General features: G+C 59.5%; 1 protein-coding gene across 13 annotated transcripts in view; it reads right to left on the bottom strand.

The window, feature by feature from the left end:
• Positions 1-2,676: 2,676 nt before the first annotated feature.
• The window catches only part of PCBP3 (poly(rC) binding protein 3), a 213,262-nt gene continuing 190,760 nt past the window's right edge, over positions 2,677-25,178 (bottom strand). For 4 of the 13 annotated variants that reach the window (XM_033418500.2, XM_049709681.1, XM_049709683.1 and 1 more), the window contains 8 exons: positions 24,400-24,528; positions 21,248-21,391; positions 18,367-18,408; positions 8,891-8,969; positions 8,396-8,455; positions 5,550-5,602; positions 4,584-4,753; positions 2,677-3,450 (listed from right to left, as the gene is read on the bottom strand). In XM_033418500.2, coding sequence (XP_033274391.1) covers positions 3,414-3,450; positions 4,584-4,753; positions 5,550-5,602; positions 8,396-8,455; positions 8,891-8,969; positions 18,367-18,408; positions 21,248-21,391; positions 24,400-24,528 — 714 coding nt within the window. In that variant the 3' untranslated portion in view covers positions 2,677-3,413. The remainder of the gene's footprint in view (positions 3,451-4,583; positions 4,754-5,549; positions 5,603-8,395; positions 8,456-8,890; positions 8,970-18,366; positions 18,409-21,247; positions 21,392-24,399; positions 24,529-25,178) is intronic. The other 9 variants (XM_049709684.1, XM_033418504.2, XM_033418505.2 and 6 more) reach the window with 9 other exon arrangements.

Below are 25,178 nucleotides of genomic sequence, written 5' to 3'. Positions count from 1 at the left end.
ACCCACTTTGGTGAGGGTAATGAGGTTTCATGTTGCACTGGTCAGAATGGTCATTATCAAAAAATTTAGAAACAATAAATGCTGGAAAGGGTGTGGTGAAAAGGGAACCCTCTTGCACTGTTGGTAGGAATGAAAATTGATACAGCCACTACGGAGAACAGTATGGAGGTTCCTTAAAAAAACTAAAAATAGAGCTACCATATGACCTAGCAATCCCACTACTGGGCATATACCCTGAGAAAACCATAATTCAAAAAGAGTCATGCACCACAATGTACCACTGCAGCACTATTTACAATAGCCAGGACATGGAAGCAACCTAAGTGTCCATAGACAAATAAATGGATAAAGAAGATGTGGCACATATATACAATGGAATATTACTCAGCCATAAAAAGAAAAGAAATTGAGTTATTTGTAGTGAGGTGGGTGGACCTAGAGTCTGTCATGCAGAGTGAAGTAAGTCAGAAAGAGAAAACCAAATACCATATGCTAACACATATATATGCAATCTTAAAAAAAAAAAATGGTACCGATGAACCTAGTTGCAGGGCAGGAATAAAGAGGTAGATGTAGAGAATGGACTTGAGGACATGGGGAGGGGGAAGGGTAAGCTGGGACGAAGTGAGAGAGAGGCATGGACATATATACACTACCAAATGTAAAATAGATAGCTAGTGGGAAGCAGCTGCATAGCACAGGGAGATCGGCTAGGTGCTTTGTGACCACCTAGAGGGGTGGGATAGGGAGGGTGGGATAGGGAGGGTGGTATAGGGAGGGTGGGAGGGAGGCTCAAGAGGGAGGGGATATGGGGATATATGTATATGTATAGCTGATTCACTTTGTTGTACAACAGAAACTAACACAGCATTGTGAAGCAATTATACTCCAATAAAGATGTGTTAAAACAAATGCCCATGGACTCTCAAAAAATGAATAAATAAAACTCAATAATAAGAGAACCAAATTAAGAGACGGGCAAAAGGTTTGAATAAATACCTCAGCAGAGAAGGACAGAGGGCAAATGAGCACATGAGAAGATGCTCAACATCATGTTATAAGGGAAATGATAATCAAAACCACAGTGAGTTGCCACTGCATACCCACTTGAACGGCTAATATGAAAAAGACTGAGCACACCACATGCCGCTGCGGATGTGGAGTGACTGGAACTCCGCTGCAATGTGGAGAGAACATAAAATGGCATAGCCACTGTAGAAACCAGGTTAGCAGATTCTTAAAAGTTAAAGATACACCGTCATGTGCCCCAGTCACTTCCCTCCTAGGTATTCACCTCCAACAGAGACTTGTACGTGCAGCTCACAGCAGTTGTATCTGTGGACACGGAAGGGTGGGCAGCTCCGTAGGGGCCCCACTCCTCCGGGTGCCGGGCATCAGCCAAGCTGGTGATGTGCCTGGCACACGATCATCTCCTCTGGGCCCTACGCCGGGCCCCACGCCGGGTGGCACGAGTGAGGCCCCTCTTCCTGACTCTGGGGGCATCCCACGTGGCGCCCTCGGGGCTCCTCCAGTGGCACCTGGCCTGCTGTTTCCCGGCCTCTCCCGCCCGGACCGTGGGGCTGGCACATCTCCACTGACACATCCAGAACCGAGCGCCTGTCTCCCCAGCCCTCGTCCGCACCGCCTTTCCAGGGCTCAGAGCGAGAGCCTTCGTTCGCATGGCCTGGACCCTCTTTCTTCCACAGCACACTTCGGTTCCCAAGGGAATCCTGCTCATTCTTCCTTCGGATGCCTCCAGAACCAGTGCACCTGGCTGAGCCGCACGCTCTGTTAGCCCCGCAGCCTCCAGGGCTCCCCTGGCCCCCGGCACTCCTGTGCCCCCCCCGCCCCCGCTGCAGCTGCTGCACCCCGGCCGCCCCTCCGCCTGCTCTTCTCCTGCGGACGCCTGCGCCGCGGGCCGCACCTCCTGGGCCCCACGCTAACGCTGCACTTCCCACGTCTTCCTCACGCCTGGCTCTGCCCACAGCCACTCTGGCTCTCTGAGGCACTTCCTCACCCTGCCTACCGGCCACCCGCCGCCCCAAAGCTGACCGAGGGGCCCAGAGGGAGGCCCGTGTCCACCTCGGCCCCGCCACCTCCCAGGCCCTGAGCGAGGCCGGCACGTGGCCGGTGGGTGCGTGAGTGAACCGCAGCCCCGAGCCCTGGGCTTGTGGTGTGGCGGGCACCGCTATGCTGCGCACCCAACCTCGACCAGGGGACTCCTGGGAGGGCGGCGGAGTGTGCATGGGCGGCCCGAGCACCGGAGGCCTTGCCGGAGCCCGGGGAGCGGGGCAGACAAGGAGGGGCTCCTGCCAAGGGGCGGGCACCAGGGCAGGCCCCTCAGGCCACGCGGACTCCCAGCGATGCGGGGAGGGCAGTGCCTCACCTCCCGGCCGCCCACCTGCTCGGGGCCGTGAGCCCACCTCTGACGCGAGCAGGCAGAGCTGTCTGCCCTGGGCCTGGGCCCTCCAAGGCCTCAGCGCCGAGAGGGGCGCAGCGGGCTCCTCGGGTGAGCACAGGCGAGCTGAGCCGGGAGGAGGGTGCGTGCGGGCTCCCGCGGGGAAGCGCAGGGGCCACCGTGCCCGGGGCGCAGCGGGGCAGCAGCCTTACTTCCTGACACTGGGCTGGGGTTTGCCCCCCACGCAGTTTTGCAAAAGTAAAACCAGAAGACTCGTGGAAGTCAGACAATGACTTGTTTAAAGGTGGGAGAGGGTGGGAGGGCGATTTCGGTGAGAAGGACCTGCTCCTTGGGCGGCAGGCGGCCGCACGAGCGTGGGGGGGGGCGTCTGAGCGCGGGGGGCACAGAGAGGGGCCAGAACCGAAGGGCAGCGCACACGTTTATTGAGCCGGGACGCGGTGCGGAGACGCCTCCGGCCGGTCCCCACTCTCAGCCCCGAAGACGCCCGGGGCCCAGCATCCCCGCTTCGCCCCGCACCCCGGGTCAGGACCCCGAGCCTTCCTTTCTCCTACCCTCGGACAAAGGGAGATGTGCACCCTGCCCGGCGCTGACCCGTGTGGCCACGGGAGCCGAGGCCGAGGGACCGGGGAGGGGCAGCTCCCTGCGGCCACAGCTCCTGGGGCTTGGAGGGGACGGCTGCTGGAAGCGCCGTCCAAATGTCAAACCAAGTCTTAAAACAACAGTTACACGGACACTAAGGAACAACGTTTCTAAAACGTCACAGATGGGAGTGGCCCCAAAGCATTTAAAATAATGAACACGGCATGCCAACGCGTGAGGAGACGGGCGTAAGTGAAGTTGGAGCAGCGTCGGGGTGGAGCCGGGGGCTCACAGACACAGATGGAGCGCTGTGGGTGCATCTCTAGGGCACAGACACCTTCTGTAGTAAAGAAACCTCTATATCTGCGAGGGGGTGGGCGGTCTGCACAGGCGAGTGGTGGGGACGCCGGCGGGGTTAGAGCGCGCCCATCCCGGTGACCTCGGACGTCAGCCTGGAAGAGACAAGGGCACAGGGCACAGGTCACCATGTCCTCACAGACGGAGGAGTCCTTAGAGGCGTGCGCCTCCCTCTTCATTGCCACGGACGGTCCTGGTTCACAGCGCAGTGGCCACTGGCTGAGGACCAGGGACCAGAGCCACGGGGCCTTCCTTCCCCGCCACAGGGGCCCATGTACCTGTCACCACATGGGGCGTGACGACAGCCACCAGGACAGGCCCAGGCTGCCACAACTGTTTCTACAGCCACTGCCGGGAGGGGCGTGGGAGTGACCCTGCCAGGGAGAGGGACGCAGGGCCCTTGTGCCGCGGCTCTGGAGGCTTCCTGGGTGTGGTCGCCCTCAGCAGGGAGGCTGAGGGAGGTGTCCGCTATTCCCAGGAGCTCCGCCCTGGCTCTCCGGCCACAGGACCTCCCTGTGCCCCAGCGTGTGACCTCAGACCCTTGCACGGTTCCCTGGCAGCCGCCCACCAAGTGTCTGGGTCGGGGGGTCTTTCCAACCATGGATGTGTGAGAGCAGAGAAACCCAGTGACCTGTTCCCTGAAACTACAGAGCCTTTCATGCTGACCTTCGATGACCCCAGACCCAGGCCTCTGCCGAGCAGAGACCGTGGGGTGGGCACGGGGCAGGTGCTGGCCAGGCCACCCCCAGCTTTTCCCCGTGGGCAGAAGGCCGGAGGTCCCAGGAAAGGCCAGTGAAGCAGCCCCCCTGCAGCTCCAAACCCCAGGGACCTCCCGGGTGTGCAGAGCTGGCAGCACAGCTACGAGGCTGGCGGTGCCGTCACAGGGCCCAGACCCTCCCACTGCACAGGGACAGGCAGGGTGCAGGCTGGCCCTCACAGCTCCCCGTGGCTGTGACGAGTGAGGCCCAGAGGCTTGGCTTCAGACGCCCCGAGTCCGTGTGGACGCTGGGCTCCCCACAGTTTGCCGCCTGGCGACTTGTCTGGGGCCGTGCGGGCACCACCGGAGGTGAAAGGTCAGGTGTGAGAGTGCAGAGGAGCGTGTGGGCCCGCGTCCACCTGGAGACTCTCCCCGTCACGCTCCACACCCCCCCCCCCGCCCCGCCCAGCCGGGAGAGAGAAGCCCCGGGAGGCAGCCCCGTGCAGGCCCGTGCAGGCTGGCCGGCCTCACCTGGCGTTGATGAGGTACTGGGCAAGGCTGATGTTGGCCGGGGTCCCCGTGATGGTGATCTGGCGCTCTGACGACCCCTCCGTGGCATTGGCGATTTTGATCTGCGCTCCAGACATCTGTCGAATTTCATTGATTTTGGTCCCCTGGCGTCCAATTATGCAGCCTATTAGCTGGAAGAAAGGACGGAGGAGCTTCTTAGAGGAGAATCCACCGCAGCCCGTGTGCGTTGCCGAGCCGCTGGGGAAGCTGCCGGAAGCACTGCCTTGGCCCGCCCACCCCCAGCACGTCACAGGCTCCAGAGGGAAGAGGCACGCCCACGCCCCTCCAGCTGGAGGACGGGAGCCCGGGTGCCTGGCCTCTGCTTGGCCTCGACCGCAAGAAGTCCCGACAAATCAAGACACAGTGGCTATGCGGCCGCATCACCTGGCCCAGCGTCCTCCGTGGGCCCGAGGCCATGTTGGCCCCTCTAGGCCACGCCCCCGGGCTGGAGGGATGTATGTTTGAGTGGACACGGGAGCTGGAGAGGCCGTGTCCCCAGCCATCACCATGCCGCCCTCAGGCAGCTACCCCTCTAGGAAACGTGCCCCACACCCACCCTGTTGTCTTGGTTTGGGGATCGGAGTCAACATTCTTAGGATAAACCAGGGATCCAGAGGGTGGCTGGGAGATAACTGAGTGTGTGAGGCGAGTGTGTGAGGCCCTCCGAGGGCCCATGGAGCACTTCTGGGCCACCTACTCTCAGGGCTGACCCTGAACCAGGCAGGGCCTTCAAATGGGGGCAGCCGGGGTCCCCAGGCAGCTCCGGCATCTGAATTCCGAGTCACCCCTGAAGCGCCACCAGCTGCTTCCTTGGCTGGTATCTTGGGGGTGATATCACCCACCCCCATGGGCATTAAGCTGCTTAACCAGGGCAGGGAGGGGAGGGGCACACACGGGCTCAGGATGGGCGGGGCCCGGCATACTCACATCATTGGGAATGGTGAGCTCGTGAGTGCTGGCGGGGGGGCTGGCGTCCAGACCTGGGCACAGTGAGGGGAGACGGTTAGGCGGGCAGAAGGCTGCTCGCGCTGCACCCGGCGCTCGGCCCCGCTGGGCCGATAGGCAGGCAGGGCCGGGGGCTGCCCAGGGGAGGGTCTGCACAGCCGGGGGCCGCGGCCTGTGAGCGCTCAGTCCCAGGCTGCCACCACCCTCCTGACCCCAGCGTCTCTCAAACAAGGAAGAGGAACCCAGCAGGATGCAGGTTCACTTCTTCGTTCTGGGCACGACATGATGTCACTTGTCTGCTGTGTTGTGTAGTCTCTCGAGACGCCCTTCACAGACACCCTGGTGGCTCCGCCTGGCGCCCCGAGAGCGGGCCGCACTGGTCACGCCAGTCCTGGGTGCCCACCCTCCCGCCCCCAGACCCGACAGCAGGCCTCCTCCGCTGCCCCTGTTCCCTCCCACGCTCTGCGGGCCCCGCCCCCGGGCAGCGCTTCCGGTGGGGGCAGGGAGGCCCGAGAGCCGGGCAGCGGAGGCCGTGCCTTTCCACAGGGCGTCCTGGGCCGAGACCCAGGCCCAGCTCATCACACGCCCAGCTTCTGTCTTTACAAATGTCAGCTCAGCACCCACCAAGTCAGAGCCAGCCTCTCAGGGTTCAAGGACAAGATCCACACTCACTTTGGAAACAGTGATCACAAAACGCAGGTGGGATGTGAGGGGCCCAGAGGGGACGCAGGGTCTGCCCTCGCGGGTGAACACTGGGGCAGACACACTCCTGTGTACGAGGCGCTTCCATCCCGTCAGGAGGCGTCTCAAACTCAAAGCCCACAGCCGAGACCCCGCTCTTCCTGCCCCAGACCCGTGTCCCAGTGTCGTGGGTCCCGCAGCTCAGCCCAGACCCGGAGCCCCCAGCTCCACCCACCTTCCCCGTGGCACATTATCGCAGACCCGGCTCACGCACCTTCGGAATATTCCGGAACCTCAGCCCTCTTCCCACCCCACGCTCCTCCCTCCCTGGCCCCTGCCCCTCAGGTTAATCCCCACAAGGCCCCGAGGGGTCCCAACAAAGGCGACTGCCCGGCCCCCGGCCCCACAGGCATCCTCCTCCATGGCATGTGTGTCCCCGGAACCGGATGTGCCGTGGCCATCGGTGTCGAGGACACAGGGACCCGGTGAGACTGGGCCTGTTCTGGGGCCCGCGGAGCACGGGGCTCAGCTATGCTGAACGAACTAACTCATCCCAGACCATCCATCATTTTTCTGTTTCACAGCTAAACCTGGAGTTTCTGTTCTTTATCTCTTTTCATAAAGGTATTTTCAATACAGTTACTTAGTTGTTCAACCAACTATAAACATTCAATCCTTAGTGACATTTAAAATGTCACTTAAGAGATCTCCTTGGTCCCAAGTCCCGTGCGGTGCCTCCTGGTTTGGGTGACACAGCTGGGGGGTCACACCTGTTCACCTATAGCTTATGATGTTTGATCAGGGGGCTTCTTTTAAAAGGGGCCGAAGTCACACCCACTGGTGAGCTTCCCATGAGCCACGAACGCTGCTTCCCCAACACAAAGGCCAGCTGCCTGGGAAGCAGCGTGGCGTGGCCTTCAGGGTGAGGACGCGACCACCGCCCGGCCTCCCTGACCCGCGGCCGTGGCGGGAGCGTGCGCATGCGCGTGTGGTGTGTGAGCGCTCTGGGTCCCACAGGGCCTCGGGAGGGAGGTCGTCACGGGGGCATGTGAACACAGGTCCCACGTCCCCGAGGCCGTGCTGGGAGGGCCGTGTCGGGGTGGGGTGGGGGCCGTGTGTTCCAGGTAAGCTCGGTGCTTGGAGTCCCCAGGTCGTCTCCTGGAGACGATGGCTGGGCAATTATCTGCAGTCACGTTATAAACTGTACAGACACCCAAACGTGTTATCACCAGACACATAACTTTGTAAAGGTTGGTATCCAGTTCCAAAATCAGAAACATTCTATAAATGTTCTTCTCTAGTTTTCACTCATTCAATTCTGCATTAACTTAAAGGCTGCGCCGAGAAGCCCACAGTGAGCGCATGAAGCATTAGAGCTGGGGTCCCAGCTGGAGAGACGCTTCTGAGCCCCGTGGTCTCAGCTGGGCCCACGTGGTTCTGAGGGATGGGTGAGGGGCGGACGCACCCTGAGGCCCGGAACACACCAGTGGGGGTGACAGCTACGACCGCTGCACACAGGCCTCTCCCGCATTTCCCCTTTAGCCGGCACTCGCACTTCTGCTCTGATCCAGGCTTTCACGAGGCCCGTGTGGGTGGGGATGGGAGCGTGGGGGCCGCCTCCCTCCCAGGGAACCTGGCAGGTCCGGGCCACATGCCTGCAGGGGCTTTGCTCCCCAATGGCCTGTCAGCGGGCCGCGCCCACTGCTCCAAGCCTGGGTGACAGGACCTGTGGATCCACGCCCTGCCCTGCCCTGTCCGAGAAGAGTGTTTTAGTGCAAATCCAGGCCACAGTGATCTCATCTCCCATGAAACACACTTCTGGAAGGCACACAGCGTGGTCAGCCCTTCACTCCAGACCCCCACACGCTGTGCCACTGGGAGAATAGATGACACACAGGTGGGGCCTCTGGATGACAGGGCAGCTGTGCCCCGAGCCCAGTCAGAGCCGACCCACCACGCTCCCAGCAGGAACGGGGCGGAAGCTGGGAGCCGCGTGTGCAGACCTGGGGCCAGCCACTTGGGCCCCGGCCCTGGGTGGCGCCGGTGTCCCTTCCCCGAGGCGCTTGGCCAGCAGCCCCCTCGCCCCCTCCTCCCGCCAGGTCCCTTCCTGGCCTGCTTGCTCTCCCTTTAGCGTGGTTTTCTTTTACCTGACGACTGGCCCATCAGATTTTGAGCTTCTTCGGAGGAGTGTAAAGGCAGCTTTTCTCCTGGAGAGCAAAGAAGAAACAGATTTAATGTTTTGCCCTCAAGGAGAGAAGCAAGGTCACTTCAACTAGGGAAGCTCAAAGTCTGACTGGTGCGCCACTCTGAGCTACGGGGACGCCATCCCAGGCGAGCCGCCCTGCGGGTGCACCACCTCCTGCAGGAGGGCCTCCCCGACGGCTGGTGGGCAGCAGAGAGCAGGGTGGACCCTCGAGGGGGGGGTGTCTCCTTCAGGAAGGCCAGCTGTAGGGTGACTGACCCGTCATGGAGACGCACAGAGATACCCCCGCCCACCCGCGGCAGCGTGCAGAGCGCCGTGTCCCTGGCCCTCACTCCAGAGCTGTACTTGTTCCGTTCACTGCCCTGAACACAGACCGCTCGGGAAGAGAAAGGCCCCAGGTGAGAAGAGAGGAGGTCAGAAAGGGCGGCTGGGTACGTACCGGGGAAAGCGGGGTTGGTCTGTCCGAGGGGAGGAAAGGGGGTTTGCTGCATGGCCAGCTGGTGGAGCTTGGTCAACTGCTGGGGTAGGAGGGACACGAGAGCTAAGAAGGTTATTGTCATCGAGTACAAGTCACACCAAATTAAAAACGCGTAACGGAAGTCTGCACAGATAGATAGAAAGGGGGCCATGCGACACATGGCAGACGCAGCAGCACGCAAGGACTTGGCCTGGGATAACCAAAGGGCCGTGGTCGGCTGGCAGGCACACTGAGTCCTCTCCTCCCTCGGCCCCCGGCCAGGCGGGCCCCCGGGCTCCACGGGGAGGGTCTAGAGCCACGGAGCAGGACCCGCTGGGCCCCAAGTGCCTCAACGTCACGCTGTCACTCGCGGGACCCACTCACATCGGTGGGTCGGCCCCGGGCCCGGCCCACCCCACGGCCGGCATCCTCCCCCGCAGGCCCTCGCTCTACCCATGGGGCGACTTGGAGGGGCCACCTGCAGGCCCGCCCCCTGCGGCCTCCAGGATTACAGGAAGCAGTGCTGGAAGGCTCCACCGAGGGAGCTGCAAGGGCCGCCAAGAGGGTGCAGGGCTCCTGTGGGGGGTCCCGTGCCTATGCCCCTTCCCCCCACCCCCCCGTGCCCCATCCCTTGTCACCTGCCCCTTGGCCCCCATCCCCCAGCCACTAGACATTGGTGGGGGCTTTGAAATGCAGTTTCTTTAGTTATTTTATCTGAGCTTCACTTCTTAAGTAAACACTACAAATAACAGAAGATAGGGGCTGTCTGAATGCTGGGACCCCCGGCCTTGGAGACTTCCGGGCATGTCCTCAGCCCTGGCTCACCCACTGGCCCGGCCCACATCTCCAGCCAGGAGATTCCAGGACGTGCACTCAACTCCCAACCTTCACAAAGGAAGCCCAGCCCGAATGCTTCCAGAGCCTGGAGGCCGGCATGGGGCCTCCAGAGAGCCCCTGCGGCTGGCAGGTGTGGGCACCCAGGGAGCATGGAGGGCGCCCCCAGGTTAGACGAGGGTCTGACCAGTCACCACGTGGGTCCCATTCTGCAGAACGTGTCGGGGGTGGGGGCAGGTACAAGCGCTGGGATCTCCACGTCCATGGCCTTCACGGGCGAGCCCTCGGGCAACAGAGGAGTGGGTATGCTGCTGGCCTCCCAGGGGCCAGGCGTGCTCTCCTAACAAATGCCGAACACCCCTTCCCAGTACGTGGGGGATCACGGCTGCCCCACGGGGGCTCCTCCCGAGAGCCTGCCACCCCGTCACGTGTCCGGCAGGTGCGGCCGTGGGGACAGGGCTGGTGGCACGCTGGCCGGCCAGTCCGGCCTCCTCCTGCCTCCACAGGTCGGGGTCCAGGGGCCGAGCCGTGCCCAGCCTGTGGCCTCCGGGCACACCTTCCCGGTAGAACCTCCGCTGTGCTGCCGCTGGGATGCGGGTGGGTTGTCGCTGCAGCCAAACTTTGGTGTCTCCTGGCCGCTCCTGTGGCATCTGCCAGTGTGGGGCTGCCTCTTCCCTCCCTCCCTCCCCGGAAGCGGTAGGCCCACCGTAAAAGCAGCCCTCCCCCACCCCAGGCCTCTCCCCACTCTGGGGGTGGGCCTGCTCGGACAGAACCGGCCTCATCCCAGATTCAGGTGTCATGCCTGGCAGCTGTGGGGCGGGGACGTGGTGACCTGAGGTCAGATTCAGCTCTGAGAGTCCCCAGTGAGGGGGGGCCGGGGGCCGACAGCACACCTGCTGCCCGGCAGGTCTGCCCTGTGACTGACACCACTGAGCTAAGCGTGGCCTGAGCAGACATGCACAGAAGCCCCCTGAGAAGAGCACACCCGGGAAACACCGCTATGGGGACACCAACCCAAGTCTTGGGGACAAGAGGTGTGAGGGGACAAGAGGTGTGACGGGACCCGTACCTGCCATGCCACGGGCGAGGTGACCCCGCAGGGAAGGCGCTGATGGGTGGGAGACCCCGCTGCGCGGCTCGGGTACCCTAGCAACGGCTCCTCTTTCCAGGGGCCCATAAGAAATGTGGCAAGGACCCATGGGCGTTGGGGCATGAGGGTGTGTGTGGGGGGCACCGACTGGGTCCTGCAACCCCGCCTCCCCTGAGCACATCGTCACCCCCAATCACGGGGACACCGGGCGGCGTCTGCGCCCTGAGCCCACCTACACGGAGCGCTGGAACCGGGTCTAAGGTCTCCTCACAAGGAGGTAACACAAGTTCCTAGGATGGAGGAGGAAACCCCGTCTCTGGAGACAACAAACATCCAGTTGGCTGTCCAGAGCCCAGCCCAGGGCAGGCAGGCCACCTGCTCTGATCGTCACTGGGATTTCGTGCAGACACCACACTGGTGCAAGAAGAGCCGCCTGGCGCGGGACTGGCGTCCTGGGGGTTCCAGCCCTTCACCTGGGGCCGGGGGTCAGCGGGGAGCCCAAGGGGCGGCCCTGCGGCACCTGAAGGGCTTAAGGGGCCTTGGCCAGGCTGCTCTCTGCTCCTGGTCTGCGATGTTACCCCCGTCACATGCTTATGTGTCCGACGGCCAGGCTGGCATGGTCCCCATGAGGGCAGGGCCCTCTCCTATGTGTCCCCGAGTCTCCAAGAGTGCACTGCTGTGCGTTGGTCGAGATGGCAGGGGAGAGCGGGGCTCTGGGGGCGGGAGAACTGGTCGGAGTCGCCTCCAACACTGATCAGCTTTGGAGAGATGGGCACATCTGGTCTCCGTGGGCCTCGTGCCCCTGTCTGCGAGGCCCGGTGCCACGTGAGGGATGGGCAGGCTGAAGTGCTGCCCACGTGAGTTGGGGGTGAATGAACATCGCAAACCCGCGGGGCGTCCCCACCTGGCCACCCACAGCCCCTGCACCCGCGGGCGCTCCTCTGGTCTCTCCATCACCTGCTCTCAGTTAAATGGGTGACCCGCCGGCCACGCATGTTATAGGCACGGCCAGATAAGCCGCGCGGTGGGCTCCGCTGCACCTGCAAAGTCTGGCACGCAGGAGTGCAGGGATTCAGGCCCTGACCTGTCCCACTGCAGTGGATTTGCTGCTCTGTATGAAACAGTGGCCACACCAGCAAATAGATCCCCCCTCAGGCACCCACGAATATAAAGTGACATCTCGGGAAGGACTGACCAGACGGTGGTGCCTGGAGGAGCACCCGTCCCTCGAGCGGGTGGGCGGATGGGTGTCAGCTGGCATCTCTCTGTCTGTTAAGGCTCTGGCCTTAACTTTGCCTCCATTTCTACATTTGTAAAGGAGGGTGCAGCACTAAGTGCTAAGGGGACTTCCCACTTTTCGAGATATTTCTGCCGTAAAACAAAACAAAACGAGAATCAGACTTTCTAATCTGGCCAGTGCCTACAAACCACTGCGAGGGAAGATAGGAGGGGAGGGTGGAGGGCGGAGCCAGCGGGCAGGCGTCAGTCACAGACATTTCTCCATAACTGCCTTTTCCACCGAACTCTGTGTCAGAACATAAAACATAGACAAACACTCGACAAGTCAGAAGGATTCATAAGCGCACGGCTCCACAAGTCATCAGCAGACGGACATGCCACGCGCCAGCGCTCGCATCTAGGGACGGGCCACCTCGTGGTTTAGTCTGCGAGTCCCGTTTCCCCTTCTGTGAAATGCCTGTGTCTTTCGCCCATTTTTCTCTTGGGTTGTTTTTCGCTGATTCACGTAAACGTATGTATTTCAGATACTAATCCTATTCCAGTTATATGTGCTGAAAAGATCTTTCCCCACTCTCCTTATGGAGCCTTGAGAGAAACAGAATTTAAAGATTTCAATGTAGTTGAATTCATCACTATTTTCGTTATGGTTTGTGCTTCTGCTTTAGGAAATCCTTTCCTGATCTGTGAACTGAAAGATACTGTTTTCTTCTAAAAGTGCTAAATTTTTCTCTCTCGTGTTGAAGTTCTTGGTACACAAGGAGTGGGTTTTTGTTTACGTTGTAAAGACTATCCTATCAGATGTCGTCTGCATGACTAGCTTGGTGATTCTTGGCGTTTCCTCTTTCACGTAAAATTCCAAACAGCCTGCGGGGATTTTGTGTGCGATTGTACTGCATCTGTACCTCAACCTGGAAAGATCTTTGGGGTCGTTTCCAGGAGGATCGTGTGTCTCTCCATTCACTGTGGTCTTCTGGTCTTCTTTAACTTTCAATAACGACAAGATTTTTTTTTTTTTAATTCACCTTTTAATTATTGATTTCAATTTAATTGCTCTATGGGGAGAGAGTCATCTATCTGATTCCGATTTTTGAAAGATGCTGAGTCTTCTTTACGGTCTAGGGTGTGATCAAGCTGTGCAAACGTTCTCATGAATTCAGTGGCTGTGCTGGGGGAGTGTTCGGTGCACGTCGGTTAACTCAGGCTCACGTTGCACTGTCAGAATCTCTGTACTTGTCTACTTGGCCTTCATTGAAAGAGGTCTGTTAAGGTTCCAGTGCAACAGCTGTTAAATTCTCTTAATGGTTTGTTAATTTTTTCCTTTATATATGTTTGAAGCTATGTTTTAGGTGCAAACTTAAATGTTTTATCTTCTAGTGAAGCATTTATCAATAAGTAATGACTAAGTAATTTCCTGTAAAGTTTTTTTTCCCCCACTAATAATAATAATAATGGTGTATTGTTTCGTTGGGTTAGTATTTTCCTAGAATAGATTTTCTGTTCTTTTAATTTTTCTAGGTCCTTATTCTTTAGGTGTGTCTCTTGAAAAAAAAAACTGATATATTTTTTTGTTTCTGTTTCCTTGTCTTTTTGTTTAGCTTTTCTTAAAAAACCCTCTGACAGCCTTTGTTTTTTAACTGGAAAGTTTCTCCCGCTCTGATTACAGTTACCCACAGATGTAGATGAATTTCTGTCATCTTATTTTAATTGTCCTGATCTTCAAGGGTTTCTTTTCTTTTTTTCATTCCCTTCCTTTTGTGCTGATTAATCTTTTCCTGCCACCCGCTTTCCCCTCCGTACCTTTTTGGAAGTTATGAAAGTGAACGTGTTTCTGATAGTCACCACTTTGAAATTTTAACATGTACATTTAGTCTTTTTTTTTTTTTTTTTTTTTTTTGCGGTACGCGGGCCTCTCACTGTTGTGGCCTCTCCTGCTGCGGAGCACAGGCTCCGGACGTGCAGGCTCAGCAGCCATGGCTCACGGGCCCAGCCACTCCGCGGCATGTGGGATCTTCCCGGACCGGGGCACGAACCCGTGTCCCCTGCATCGGCAGGCGGACCCTCAACCACTGCGCCACCAGGGAAGCCCCATTTAGTCTTAATTCAATATCTTTGCCTTCCTCCTGAACGATACAATGACCTACAGGATGTTTTAATCCCCTCAGCCACATCCTAATCTTATGTATGCTGTCGGTGCCCATTTAGCTCTGTTATGTTAATCCCAGCAATTAGATAGCATTGATTTTGATTTTAAAAAGTTTGTTTTCATTGACCCAAATGTTTAAATTTTAATGTAGTCAAAAATATCAATGTTTTCTTTATGATTTGTGCTTATGTTAAGGAAAGAAATGGTAATTTTTTTTGCTCACCATTCTTTCTTGCATTTATAGCCTTCCTTCTGGGATCATTCTCCTTCTACTGACCGGCATCCCTTAGAAGGTCACAGTTGTTTGTCTGAAAACATCTGTAACTTGGGAGATCCTCTGGAGGTTGCATTTTAGGTTGACAGTTGTTTTCTTTTCTTTTGCCACCACAATTGCTCCTTTATAATACTCCTTCTCTCTCTCCTCTCGGAAGATTCACTTCTGGTCTTTGGTGTCACGCGGCTTTACTTGGACGGCGTCTAAAATGGATTTTGTTTGATCGAGTTGGGGATTTCTTGGGATTCCTGAATGTGAGGTTTTTTTGTTTATTGATTCTGAGAAATTCTCTGTGCTCATCTCTTAGAAGCTTCCCTCCCTCCATCCTATCCACTAACCCTGGGACTTCAACTGGATCTGTGTTCTCCCTTCTCAGTCCTCCTTATCGGTGTTTCTCAGACTTCCGTGCAAACAAGTTACCCAGGGTCTTGTGAAAATGCAGATTCTGATTCTGGGAGGGGCGGGCTGAGGGCCGTGCCACTGAAGAGCTCAGCTCCGAGGAGAGGGTGTGCAACCCCGGGGAGAGGGGCGGGGGCAAGAGTTAACCTGCCCCTGTTTCCTGCTCTGCGGGAGGTGAGGCCGGGGCGCCTCCCCGCCACTCCGAGCTGCGAAAGGAGAGGATTGAAGATCGTCGGATCTTGGAAGAACAAAGGGCCAGAGGTGCAGGCGTCGGCGGGGTGGCCGTGCAGGGCTCTCACCAGAAGATGCTAGGAGCAGCCTCAATGGCGCCTCCCTGTGGGGTCCCGGAGGGGGACACCAAGGAGGTGGGCGGGGAAGGCACTCCATCCCCGGCTGTGTCCACTGTGAGCAGAGTCCCAGGGACCACCGTCTGCACGGGATCTAGCTGTGCGCTCCCACTGGTTTCTTCTACTTACTATGACTCACTCGTTCCCAGTTTCCCCACTGCTAACTCTCTAAGTGACGAGCTTCCCGGCTAACACGGCGCCCATCTACCCCCAGATACTCAACACCCTCTGCTGGGACCCAGCGTCGCGGGGACCGACAGCTCCGCTGCTCCTAGCCCCCAGCTCTGGCGAGGGCCCCTCGAAAGCCCATGTCCAGGCTCCAAGGGAGGCCGCCGGCCCAGCTGGCTTCTGGTCTCGATTCTGCTCGCTTCCAGCACTCCTTTAATGAGGGGATGCTAAGTAAGGGAGTGACTTGGAAACTTTAAAGAGTAGAAATAAGATTCACACGTGAGGGCGTGCCTGACGTTGACTGATTTCTCCCAGAAGAAACCAATTTCTTCCTGGTGTAATCAGTACAGGGACAGAAAGAGCGGAGGTGGGAGAGAGCGGTGGTGGCCATGCTGTGTCTGTCCAGGCTTCGCATCTGCTCCTGCGTCCTGAGTTGTGGCCACCATGGTCCTTCCTCGTGTCTGAAACTACACCCGACCCCTCGGGCAGGACCCGTGGGCGGCCGTCCTGGAGCATTCTGGCCACAAGCCGTGACCAAGGCCTGCAGCTGCGACAGGCCCAGTCATGCAACAGTCCTTGGCTTCTCCGAATGCCCAAGAGCTATGAGCTTCCAGAAGGATTCCGGTAAAACAAGGGCTGAGGCAGGCAAGAACCTGGAGGGAGACTGGTGAGGGTGGGGCCCTGATTCCTACGTGGGTTAAACCAGAAAGCAGGAAAAACTGCGCACATTTTAGCTCTAGATGAAGAAATGCTCAGCTCTAAGAAATGTATTTTCTCAAAGTCTGTGCCTGACTTAGGAAGGAATTAGCGGCTGAGATGACAGTGGGGTGTGTGTCAGCCACTGGGGTTGAAATATTCAAATGGTGTATTCAGTTACCTTATAAAATAAATTAGTACTTCCTGTAATTATTATATTTGCATTCTAAGAAATGAAGCTTTTAAAAAATTCCTACTGAATATTAAGCTCAGATAAAAGTGCCTTCCTGGCCGTGGTCACTCGTCACCACTTTATTTTGTTTTGAACGATTCTTAGTGATGGTCCAAGCCTTCAACTTTGCATTCCTGCAAGGAAAGCATTTATCAAAGTCCTGCTCTTCTGTCCTAACAGTTGCTCCGTCACACGTGCGGCCTGGGGAATGCAGGGTCCTTCACAAAAGCCCTTTCACCATAAAAAACCAAGTGTTTCAAATCTCTGTCAAACTCAGTGAGGCAACCATGTAATAGCTAGCTATAAATTAGTTTAAAATCCGAAAAAAAATTGAAACTACCCATTTTTCAGAGATACTGAGACAATCACATGGAAAGAGCAAAACAACCAATTGATTTGAAAACCAACCAACCAAACCAGTCAAAGTCCCCCGGCCTCGCTTGGTGCGTGTGCCCTGGCCTAGGGAATCCAGACCAGGAATTCAGGCCTGCAGCGCAGAGGCCTCGGGCAGCAGGGAAGCACAGGTCTGCCATGGGCTGCGGGTCGGAGCCTCACCTCACTGCTCTGGGTAAACCGCCCCTCGTGGCCCAGACCACCAAGTGTGCTGAGTTCTGAGTCTGCTTTTGTACAGATGCTCTTCCAAAGGCACAAGGCCACCAGCCACGGGGAGTGAAGGCTGTGCCGCCCTGTTAACCGGCTTCTCCTCCGATCTCCGTCACGCCATGCGGGCGCTCTACTGGGGTCCACGGAACCCACACGCCACGGTGCCCGTCCCGACCCCACCAGTGCTATGCTTTGCTCACTCCACATGGGTGACGGGCTCCCTCCCCGGGTTCCAGCACCTGCCGTGCCCTGGGTCACAGCCAACTGTCATGTGGGATGGGGAGGGCAGGCGTCCCCCATGTGGCTCAGGACGGCCCCCAGCCCCGTCTCCACCAGCTTCCTCTGACTTTTGATTCATGTGTGTTGCGTAATGAGGATTTTTTTAAAAAGGAAAAGCCGTTGGTTTTTCTTTTCTATTCAATAGAAATGTCCTGCAATGATAGTGAATTGAATCTCACATGTACGCAGTGTCGGTGAATTCTCATAACTCTCCCTGCCCTGACTTTACGTCTTAAGGCGGCCGGCTCTTCACCTGCCAGTTCAAAAGTGCGAGCGTCTGCACAAGATGGGCGGGCATCGCTGTCACCTGCGGTCCCTCTGCCTGGACAGAGCCCGCCCCCCACTGGCTCTCCGAGAGCAGCGCACGTGGACCTGCCTTCCCAGGACAGAGGACACTTCTTGGGTCAGACCTCAGCTTGCCGTGCCTGCGGCCGTGGCACACAAACCCACCCACCTCTTCCGTCTCTTCCCTGCACCCCGCTGCCCGGGCCAGCAGCGCAGGCCTCGCGGCCCAGCCTATCTACAGCCCTGTGGCCTGCGGCTCCCCTGCAGTGTGCTCGGGGCGTCCAGTCCTCCAGCAGCAACACTGCGCTCAGACTGGAACCCAGTCCGGAGCGGCCCTGGGCGTGGAGCGCGTCCTAACGCTAGAACAGAGCCTCGTCTGCCGCACGGGCTCCCAACAGCCTGGATCTCGTGCATGCACGGACCCTGCTCCGACTGGGGCCTGAAAGGGAGCATGTAGCTTCAGCAGTTGTTCAAAGCCCATCCAAGGTATCCTGGCAGCCCTGCTCATGACACATCACCTGCCTGCTCAGGTGCCCATGGGGCCCAAGCTGTCCCCGCCCGCCAGGGCAGGCGCCGGGGACAGAGCAGGCCCGTGGCCCCCGCCCGAGGCCCCACGTGCGCAGGAATAGCCGGGACTGCAGCCACAATCAAGACAACTGGACGTCAGGCCAAGTCCTCCACAGGAGCAGAATCAGTGCTAAGAGACTAAAGGTTACTCAGGGCCATATGGATAGGACACAGGTCAGGAACACTGAGAACAGTATTAATATTATGGTGTAATATTAATATTAGTAGCGATGGACAGCGGCATGCAGGTAGGAGGGAAGTGGAGACGAGAAGAGAGGTGAAGGGACAGAGTAAAAACTCACATCTGGGTGGGGGATGGCGTACTGTCCCTGGATCGTGTAGGCCTGGAGAGAGAGAGACACCGTCAGCTCGAGAAGCGGCAGCCATGTGTCCCCCACCGCGGCCTCCCCTGCGGGACGAGGGCCCTCCTCGGGAAGGGCTTTCCTGCAAGCAGGCCCCGGGCCCTCTGGTTAAGGCCTTCCCCCTTCACGTAGGAGAGGCGACGCTCCCAGGGCCCGGGGTGCAGAGATTGGGGGCAGGGTCCTGGCATCGAGCCTCCCCCCGGGTCCCTCGGTGGCTGGAGCTACAACCAGACACATGGTGGGGCGGCGGGGGGGAGGGGAAGGGCCAGGCAGCCGGCTTCCGACTCTCACTCCCTTGCCCCTCAGCTGGCAGTATCTAAGAACGAGCTGGTGACCCTCGCTATGAGTCACTGATTATTAACCCTTTGAGAATTTAAGCGGCTATCAGAGTAAACACTTTCAGGACATATTTACTCCAAGAAACCCAAACAACAAAAGAGAAAACTTTAAAAGTTGACTCAAAACCAATTTTGGGAAGGCCAGATTAAGTAAGAAACGCACCCAAATGAGCCACAGGTTGGCCGATCGCCCTCCAGCCTCGGAGGACGGGCGGCCGTTGTGACTCGGGGGCAGCACGCTCTTGGCACAGCTCCCAGAGGGGGCTTGTTTTGCCTTCACCGTGTCACTTGCCTTCAAGACAGTGACTCGGAGTAGCCGCAGCGTGTGTGTGGGCCCCGAAGCCTCTCCCACTGCCCGCCCCGCCTGCCTCAACAGTCCCTCAGCCAAGATGCTTCCAGAAACTCACAGCCAAAAAACAAACAAACCACACAGAGTCGAGGGAGAGTAAAGACAGAGACTTGCCACTGGGACTCGGTGACGTGGAACGTGCGGCACCAGCCACGCTAGGCCTGCAGGTGGGGCAGGTGCAGAGCCCCCGTCTGGGGGAGGCCCGGGCACCTCGTGGGGAAGGAGAGGAACCTGACCAGAAACAGCACGCATCGGGGAGGCTGTGCGTGCTCGGGGCCGTGGGACGCCACCAGGCACTGCGCCAACGTGTCCCCGAGCGTGACAGGCCCTGGGACAGTGCCGCCATGTGCTCCCCGACTGGCCGTTCTTTATCCCAGACACTTTCAGTTTCTGACTTATCTTTTCATCACTCGGGTGTTATGGTTTCTAGTTCTACTGGAAGTGCACGGACCGCCTACCATCGTCTCAGGGCAGAGGTACAGACAGACGACAGGTCACAGGTTCCGTCTGGATGAAATCTTTATGGACCGAAACTGCTGGGATGGCAAGAAGTGCCTCTCGGCAGCAGGGGCGTGCGGGCATCTTCCCAGGGACAGGGGGAGGCGGGAGGCTCTGAAGCCTGGGTGCGCAGCGCATCCTGCACGCGGGCAGGGAGGGCCCGGGGCCTGGTACAGTGACCCCTCTGCCCGCTACCTGCAGCGCTGCGGTGACCCTCCTGTGACTCTGTCCCCCACCGACGACCAACACTAGTCAGTCGCTGGCCACACTACCTGTCCCTGGGGCGCAGGCGCTGGGTTAAGGTGCTGAGCCCCTGTGAAGCCCACGGCGGCGGGGCCCTCGCTGTCCTGACTGGGGGATGGGTGATGCCCTGCTTTGCCGGCCGGGGCGGGGCTGGGATGGGCCCGGGAGGCTGCCAGGCTCTGCCTCATGTTAACATGCCTCCCCTCTGAATAAAGCCAGCGCTTCTCCATGTGGAATCATCGCGGGCTTGCTTGCTGGGGCTGAGGCCACGCAGGTAACTCACCTGCCGCTGATCACGGATGCACGGCAGGAAAGGAGCTCTGAACGCGGCGGGCCGTCTGCGGCTGGCCTGAACCACGGGGCCCATGCCCCCTCCCCCCGGGGATTCGCCACAAACGCTGCCGCAGGAGCTCAGACCCTGCCCTCACCTCACGGGGCTCAGTGGGAGAGAAACCGGACAAGGTTCTTTTACAGAGCAGAGAAAAACGTGGAGAGTTTGCATTTGCCTCTTTTCCTTCTCGGCCCTCCCGTCCTGGGTCATCTGGGAAGTCTCTGTCTTAACTCTCCCTCGAACAAGGCACACAGCACTGCCACCTGGACGCAGAGCTTCTCCTGGCACACTGGCCTGGCCTTTGCAAAGTCCCTCAACCGCGGCTGCCGTGACCCTGCTGTGAAGGGACAAAGCGAGCTCCTGGCGGACGCCTCTGAGCCCGGTGCCCAAGGGCAGAAGACAGGGCACGGCCCCCCTGTCGGCCCCTCCAGGTCCCGCTAAGCCAATCACTGGCCTCAGACAGAAATCTCCATGACCCCTGGTTTCCAGGCCCTCCCTGGCAGGAGAGAAAGCTCAGGGGCTCCCACCAAAACAGCAGGTGTGTGAAGTGGCCACGGCCGGCCTGCTGGGCCTGCGGCCAGCGTGGGGCAGGGTGGAGAGAGAGGGTCGTCCCTGTAACGGGATGCCCAGCTGGCCTCCCCTTCATCCTTGTCTCTCCCTCACGTGCTCCTGGGGGGAGCTCGTGTGTGGAAAGTTGGGAACGTGTATTTCAGGGGAGATGGGGCCAGTTCTCACAGTCGTAGTTGCCTCAACCAGGAGTCATAAAACCCCTGGTAACGCTAGCGGCCCTTGCTGCCTCCGAGCTTCCTAAAAACACCAGGAAGCTAGACTCGGGCGGTGCTGCCCGGCTGAGCAGGCCCGAGCCCGGACCAGGGTCCTCCTGGGCCCGGACGCCACAGGGCGTCCGCCTCGGCCCTTTCTGTCTGCGGACGCTGCCCGGTGGGTCTCTCTCGCGGTGGCCCGCATCCACCCCAGGGCCGGCTGCGTGCCGGGAGAGCTCTGCGTCCAGCGTGCGCGGGGGACACGTGCACGTGAGGAGGGAGAAAACCTGAGTGCACTAACGGGCAGCGGCGGGGGCTGCAGTAAGAGGCTGAGGTTGGCAGTGGAGGCCGAGAGCGGCTCGGCTCTTACCTGACCACCTGCAAAAATGACAGGGGTGGAGGCGGGCTTTGGGCGGTAGGGAATGGTGGCACCTTTCGGTGGGGACTAGGAAAAGGGACAGGAGAGGGAGAGAGAGCGTCAGAGCAGCTTCGCAGCGGGCAGTCGTGAGGCCTCCTTCCGACCCCCCCGCGCCCCCGCCCTCCCCAGCCCCCAGGTCCGCCAGGGACCACCGCCCTACACACAGCCGCAGCAGGAGGCGGCGGGTGGCGGGTGAGGCGGGTGGACGCGCCCCGGCCCGCGCCCGCGCCCCTCCCCAGGCGCCAGCACGGGCGCCGCGTTCTGAGAGGGGCGGCCCCCTCCTTCAGTGCTCGGGAAAGAGCCCCCGGGGATTCGGTGCCGGTGCCGGGGCTTCGCGTGGCCTGGGCTGACGCTGAGTCGGCATAGTCACAGGAGAGTGAGAAACACCCAACTCCTGTCCAAGAAAAGCCACCATTTATGCACCTGAGCCCAAGTGAAACAGTCCACAGCTGTGACGCAATTCGCTACCATTTCCTTTCATTATTCTGTGTCCAAAAGCATAGGATTCATATCTTGGGGTGAACGACATTCTCAAGCACCAGGAGTCGGCCAGATTCTGATGATGTCAACCAGACCCCTTGGTCAGAAGCCATCAGGCCCTCCCCTGTCCCCTTGCCTGGGTGACCGTCTTCCCTGGGAGCAAAGTCCACAGGGCTGGGCCTGGGCTGTCGTCGAGAGTCCTGAGTCAGCAGCACCACCAGCCAGAGACAGAACTTAGGGACCAGGGTGGCCTGTCTTTGCTGGGACTTCCTGCGGCCATTGCCCACCCAGGCCCAGCCACCAGGCAGTGTGACCTCAGAGTGACCCAACCCAAGACACACACAGGGAGGTGGGGACAGCAGAGGGGTTGGCAGCTTCAACTCTCAGCCCAGGCCATATCATGCGACCTTGTCCATGCTGCGTGCCCTTGAACACACTGTGTGACCTTGGATGTGTGCTGGGTGACCTTGAACACAGTGTGACCTTGGCCTGCTGTGTGACCTTGTGGAGAGCAAGAGGGGCTGCTTCGAGGGCCCGTGTGCTGACCGCGTGTGGGTGACGCTGGGCTCCGTCCTCCCGTCTCCGGCTCGTCTGAGGTCGTGTCCAGGCGCCTCTGCAGCGGGGTTCTCTGTGGTCTCAGGGCGATTAGGGGTCACTGGGCAGGAAGCGTGACTACCCTGAGTGACCGTTTCCGCTGCAAAAGGAGGACTCGGTCCGCTGCGAAAGGAGGACTCTGCTGCTGACCCCACTCCATCCCTGAGCTGGGGGGTGGGCTCCCCACTTCTCAGCCTCAACTGTCACCTTGCTCCATGGTGCACTCCGACCCCGCCGACGGCAGTGCCCGCCCTCCGCTGGCCCTGATGGCCATGACGCCCGGTTCCCTTCGAGCTGACCTCTGGTGGAGGGAGGCCTTCTGAGCACACGCCCCCCCACCCAGGGCTGCGGGCCTGACCCTCACGTTCTCCACCGATCCGCCACTCCTCGAGCAGCCCCTCCCTCCTTTGGTAGTGATTTCATGGGCGGAGCCCCCCACCCCAGAGGCCGAAACTCCAGTCACTCTTCATTTAACATCGGACCAGGGGCTCCTAGCTGCGGTGACGCTTCCTCCCCCATAAGTGGCTGCTCCGGCCTCCGGGGGGCTTCGTGACACCAACGGCAGGAGGCTTCGTCCCCGTCCCTCGAGGACCGATCACGGCTGCCCGTGTGCTTCAGCGTTCACCGTTTCACAGCCCTGGGGGCACCAGCGCCCCACAGCCAACGGGGTCAAGCTCTCCTGTGGGGTCACGTCTGGCCACAAACGCGGCACAAGCAAGGCCACGCGGGAGGGGCCCTGAGGGGCCCACATGTCCTGGTCTGGCCTCGCCGGGGACACCGGAGGCGGCGTCCCTCCTGGAGCGGTTCACGCCACCCCGCCTCGCCCGGGCACTGCCGCCCACCAGGCCGCTTGGGCATCTGCCACACTAGGGGTGCCGGGCCCTGCTTGCTACCCACCCTCACGGCCCCTCGCGGCCCCAGCGCCGGGACTGAAGAGAACACAGATCCTCACCATGACCAGCGTGTGGGGAGAGCTTCAGAACAAAATAGCTAGAAAAATATGTTTGATTTCCCAGCATCATACTTCAGGAAAATAAAAGCGCTACAAATTTTTTTCTAAGGAGTTGGACATGGTGCTTTAACACCAAGTCAAGTACAAAAGAGGGAGAGCCCACCGCTGCCCCCGCCCCGAGGCTAATTCCTGCAGGAGACTGCTGTCACCTCAGGCAGACCCTCCGGCAAGGGCTCCGGGCACGGTGGGGGGAAGGAGGGCCCAGGGGGCCGGGCCACCAGCACAGGTATTGAAACCTTTCGTTTGAGGCACGATGACTTCATTTTAGCTTAAGAAAGACCAGCAAGTATTATTGATAGCTTCAATTAATCTTGCAGCAGTTTGGGTATTGATTGAAACTTCAATCTTGGGTTTTTCTTCCCTCAGATTTTCAAGAGAGGCTTTTCCTGCTCAGCTGTGCCTTCCTTGCTTCTCCTTTGGTTAATCCTTATGTTTACTTCTTTCTGTCTTCAAAGTTGGGGCGTTTTCGTGTGCTTTTCCTAAGTCCTGCCCATTGTACCTCGGCGGCGTCTCTGATGCCCGCAGGCTGGGCCCACGCACTGGGGTCCTGTCCATGGCGTGGGCCTCTTCACTCCATCTGCATCTCCAGCCCGGACCTGGCCCCAGGGCACACCTGCACCACTTTTAAGGACTGACCCTTTGCTGAACGACCCTCACACCACGGACTGCTAACCCTTTATCCAACTCCAGAAATGAGGGGAGGGGCTCACGCTCCCCACGTTCTCCGTTCGCCCCCCAGGTCCCCAGTGAAGATGACCGACCCACCCGAGGTGGCAGGAGCCTGCACCCCAGCACAGCTCTCACTCAGGCCATCCCTGAGGCCCGCCCTCACGCGGCCCTGACCACATGAAGCCTCAGGGCCCCGAGGCCTCCGGCGCTCAGAAGCCCCGGCCGGCACGGAGTGAGGGGCAGGCTGGCGAGGAGCCCTGGACTTGTGGACAGACTGTACCTCCAGCATGACCACACAGATCTGCTTGACACACTGGATGATGGCGTCGGGGGTCCCCGAGATGGTCACTGCCCGCTCCGTGGAGTTGGGCAGCATGTCCCCGGCCACCTGGACCTGGGCACCTGTGGACTGGAGAGACCAGGCGTCGGAAGGGACCCCACCGAGCGGGGCAGTGTGCACTGCAGCGGCACTTCCTGGGTGCCCCCGGGGGCGTCCAGGGCACAGCACGCCTTGGGACACCCCCCGACGCTGCCCCAGGTCACCCCCCCACGCCCTCTGCACGCTCCGTCTGGAGCCCCCGGGGCAGCCCCATCCAGCTCAGCCCGCCGCTGCCAGGGCGCCGCGGACCTGGGGCAGGGCGGGCGCCACTGGGTGCGGAGCGGCATCTCAGGAGGCAGGGTTTTCCAAATGTGTGGAATTCTCTCTCTGTGGAGTCTGAGGCCACAGAGAGAGACGGATCCCAGTCACAGGGCCTAAAGTGAGTGGCCACCTTTCCTGGAGGAACCAAGCCTGGGGGCTGCCATCCTTTGGGGAGGGCAGGCCTCGGGCTTTCCTTGGGAGAGGAACTTGTGAAGGCAAGGCGGGCCCCTCAGGCAAGCCCCACCCCAGCTGGGGCGGCCCAGCGACTCTCAGGAAACGGGGCCTGGCAGTGGGAGCAGGGCCTCCTGGGGAGCAGAGCCCGTGCCCTGGGGCCCAGGACTGGGTGGAGGGGTGCCTCGGCCACGCCCCGGGAGTCAGGCCTGGGCTCCTCTGCGTGACGCCCGCAGCGGGGGCTCCCA

Source organism: Orcinus orca, chromosome 5 (genome assembly GCF_937001465.1).
Source record: "Orcinus orca chromosome 5, mOrcOrc1.1, whole genome shotgun sequence".
Classification (NCBI taxonomy): Eukaryota; Metazoa; Chordata; class Mammalia; order Artiodactyla; family Delphinidae; genus Orcinus; species Orcinus orca.
Note: the sequence above shows the minus strand (reverse complement) of the source record. Positions and strands in the feature narration are given on the sequence as shown.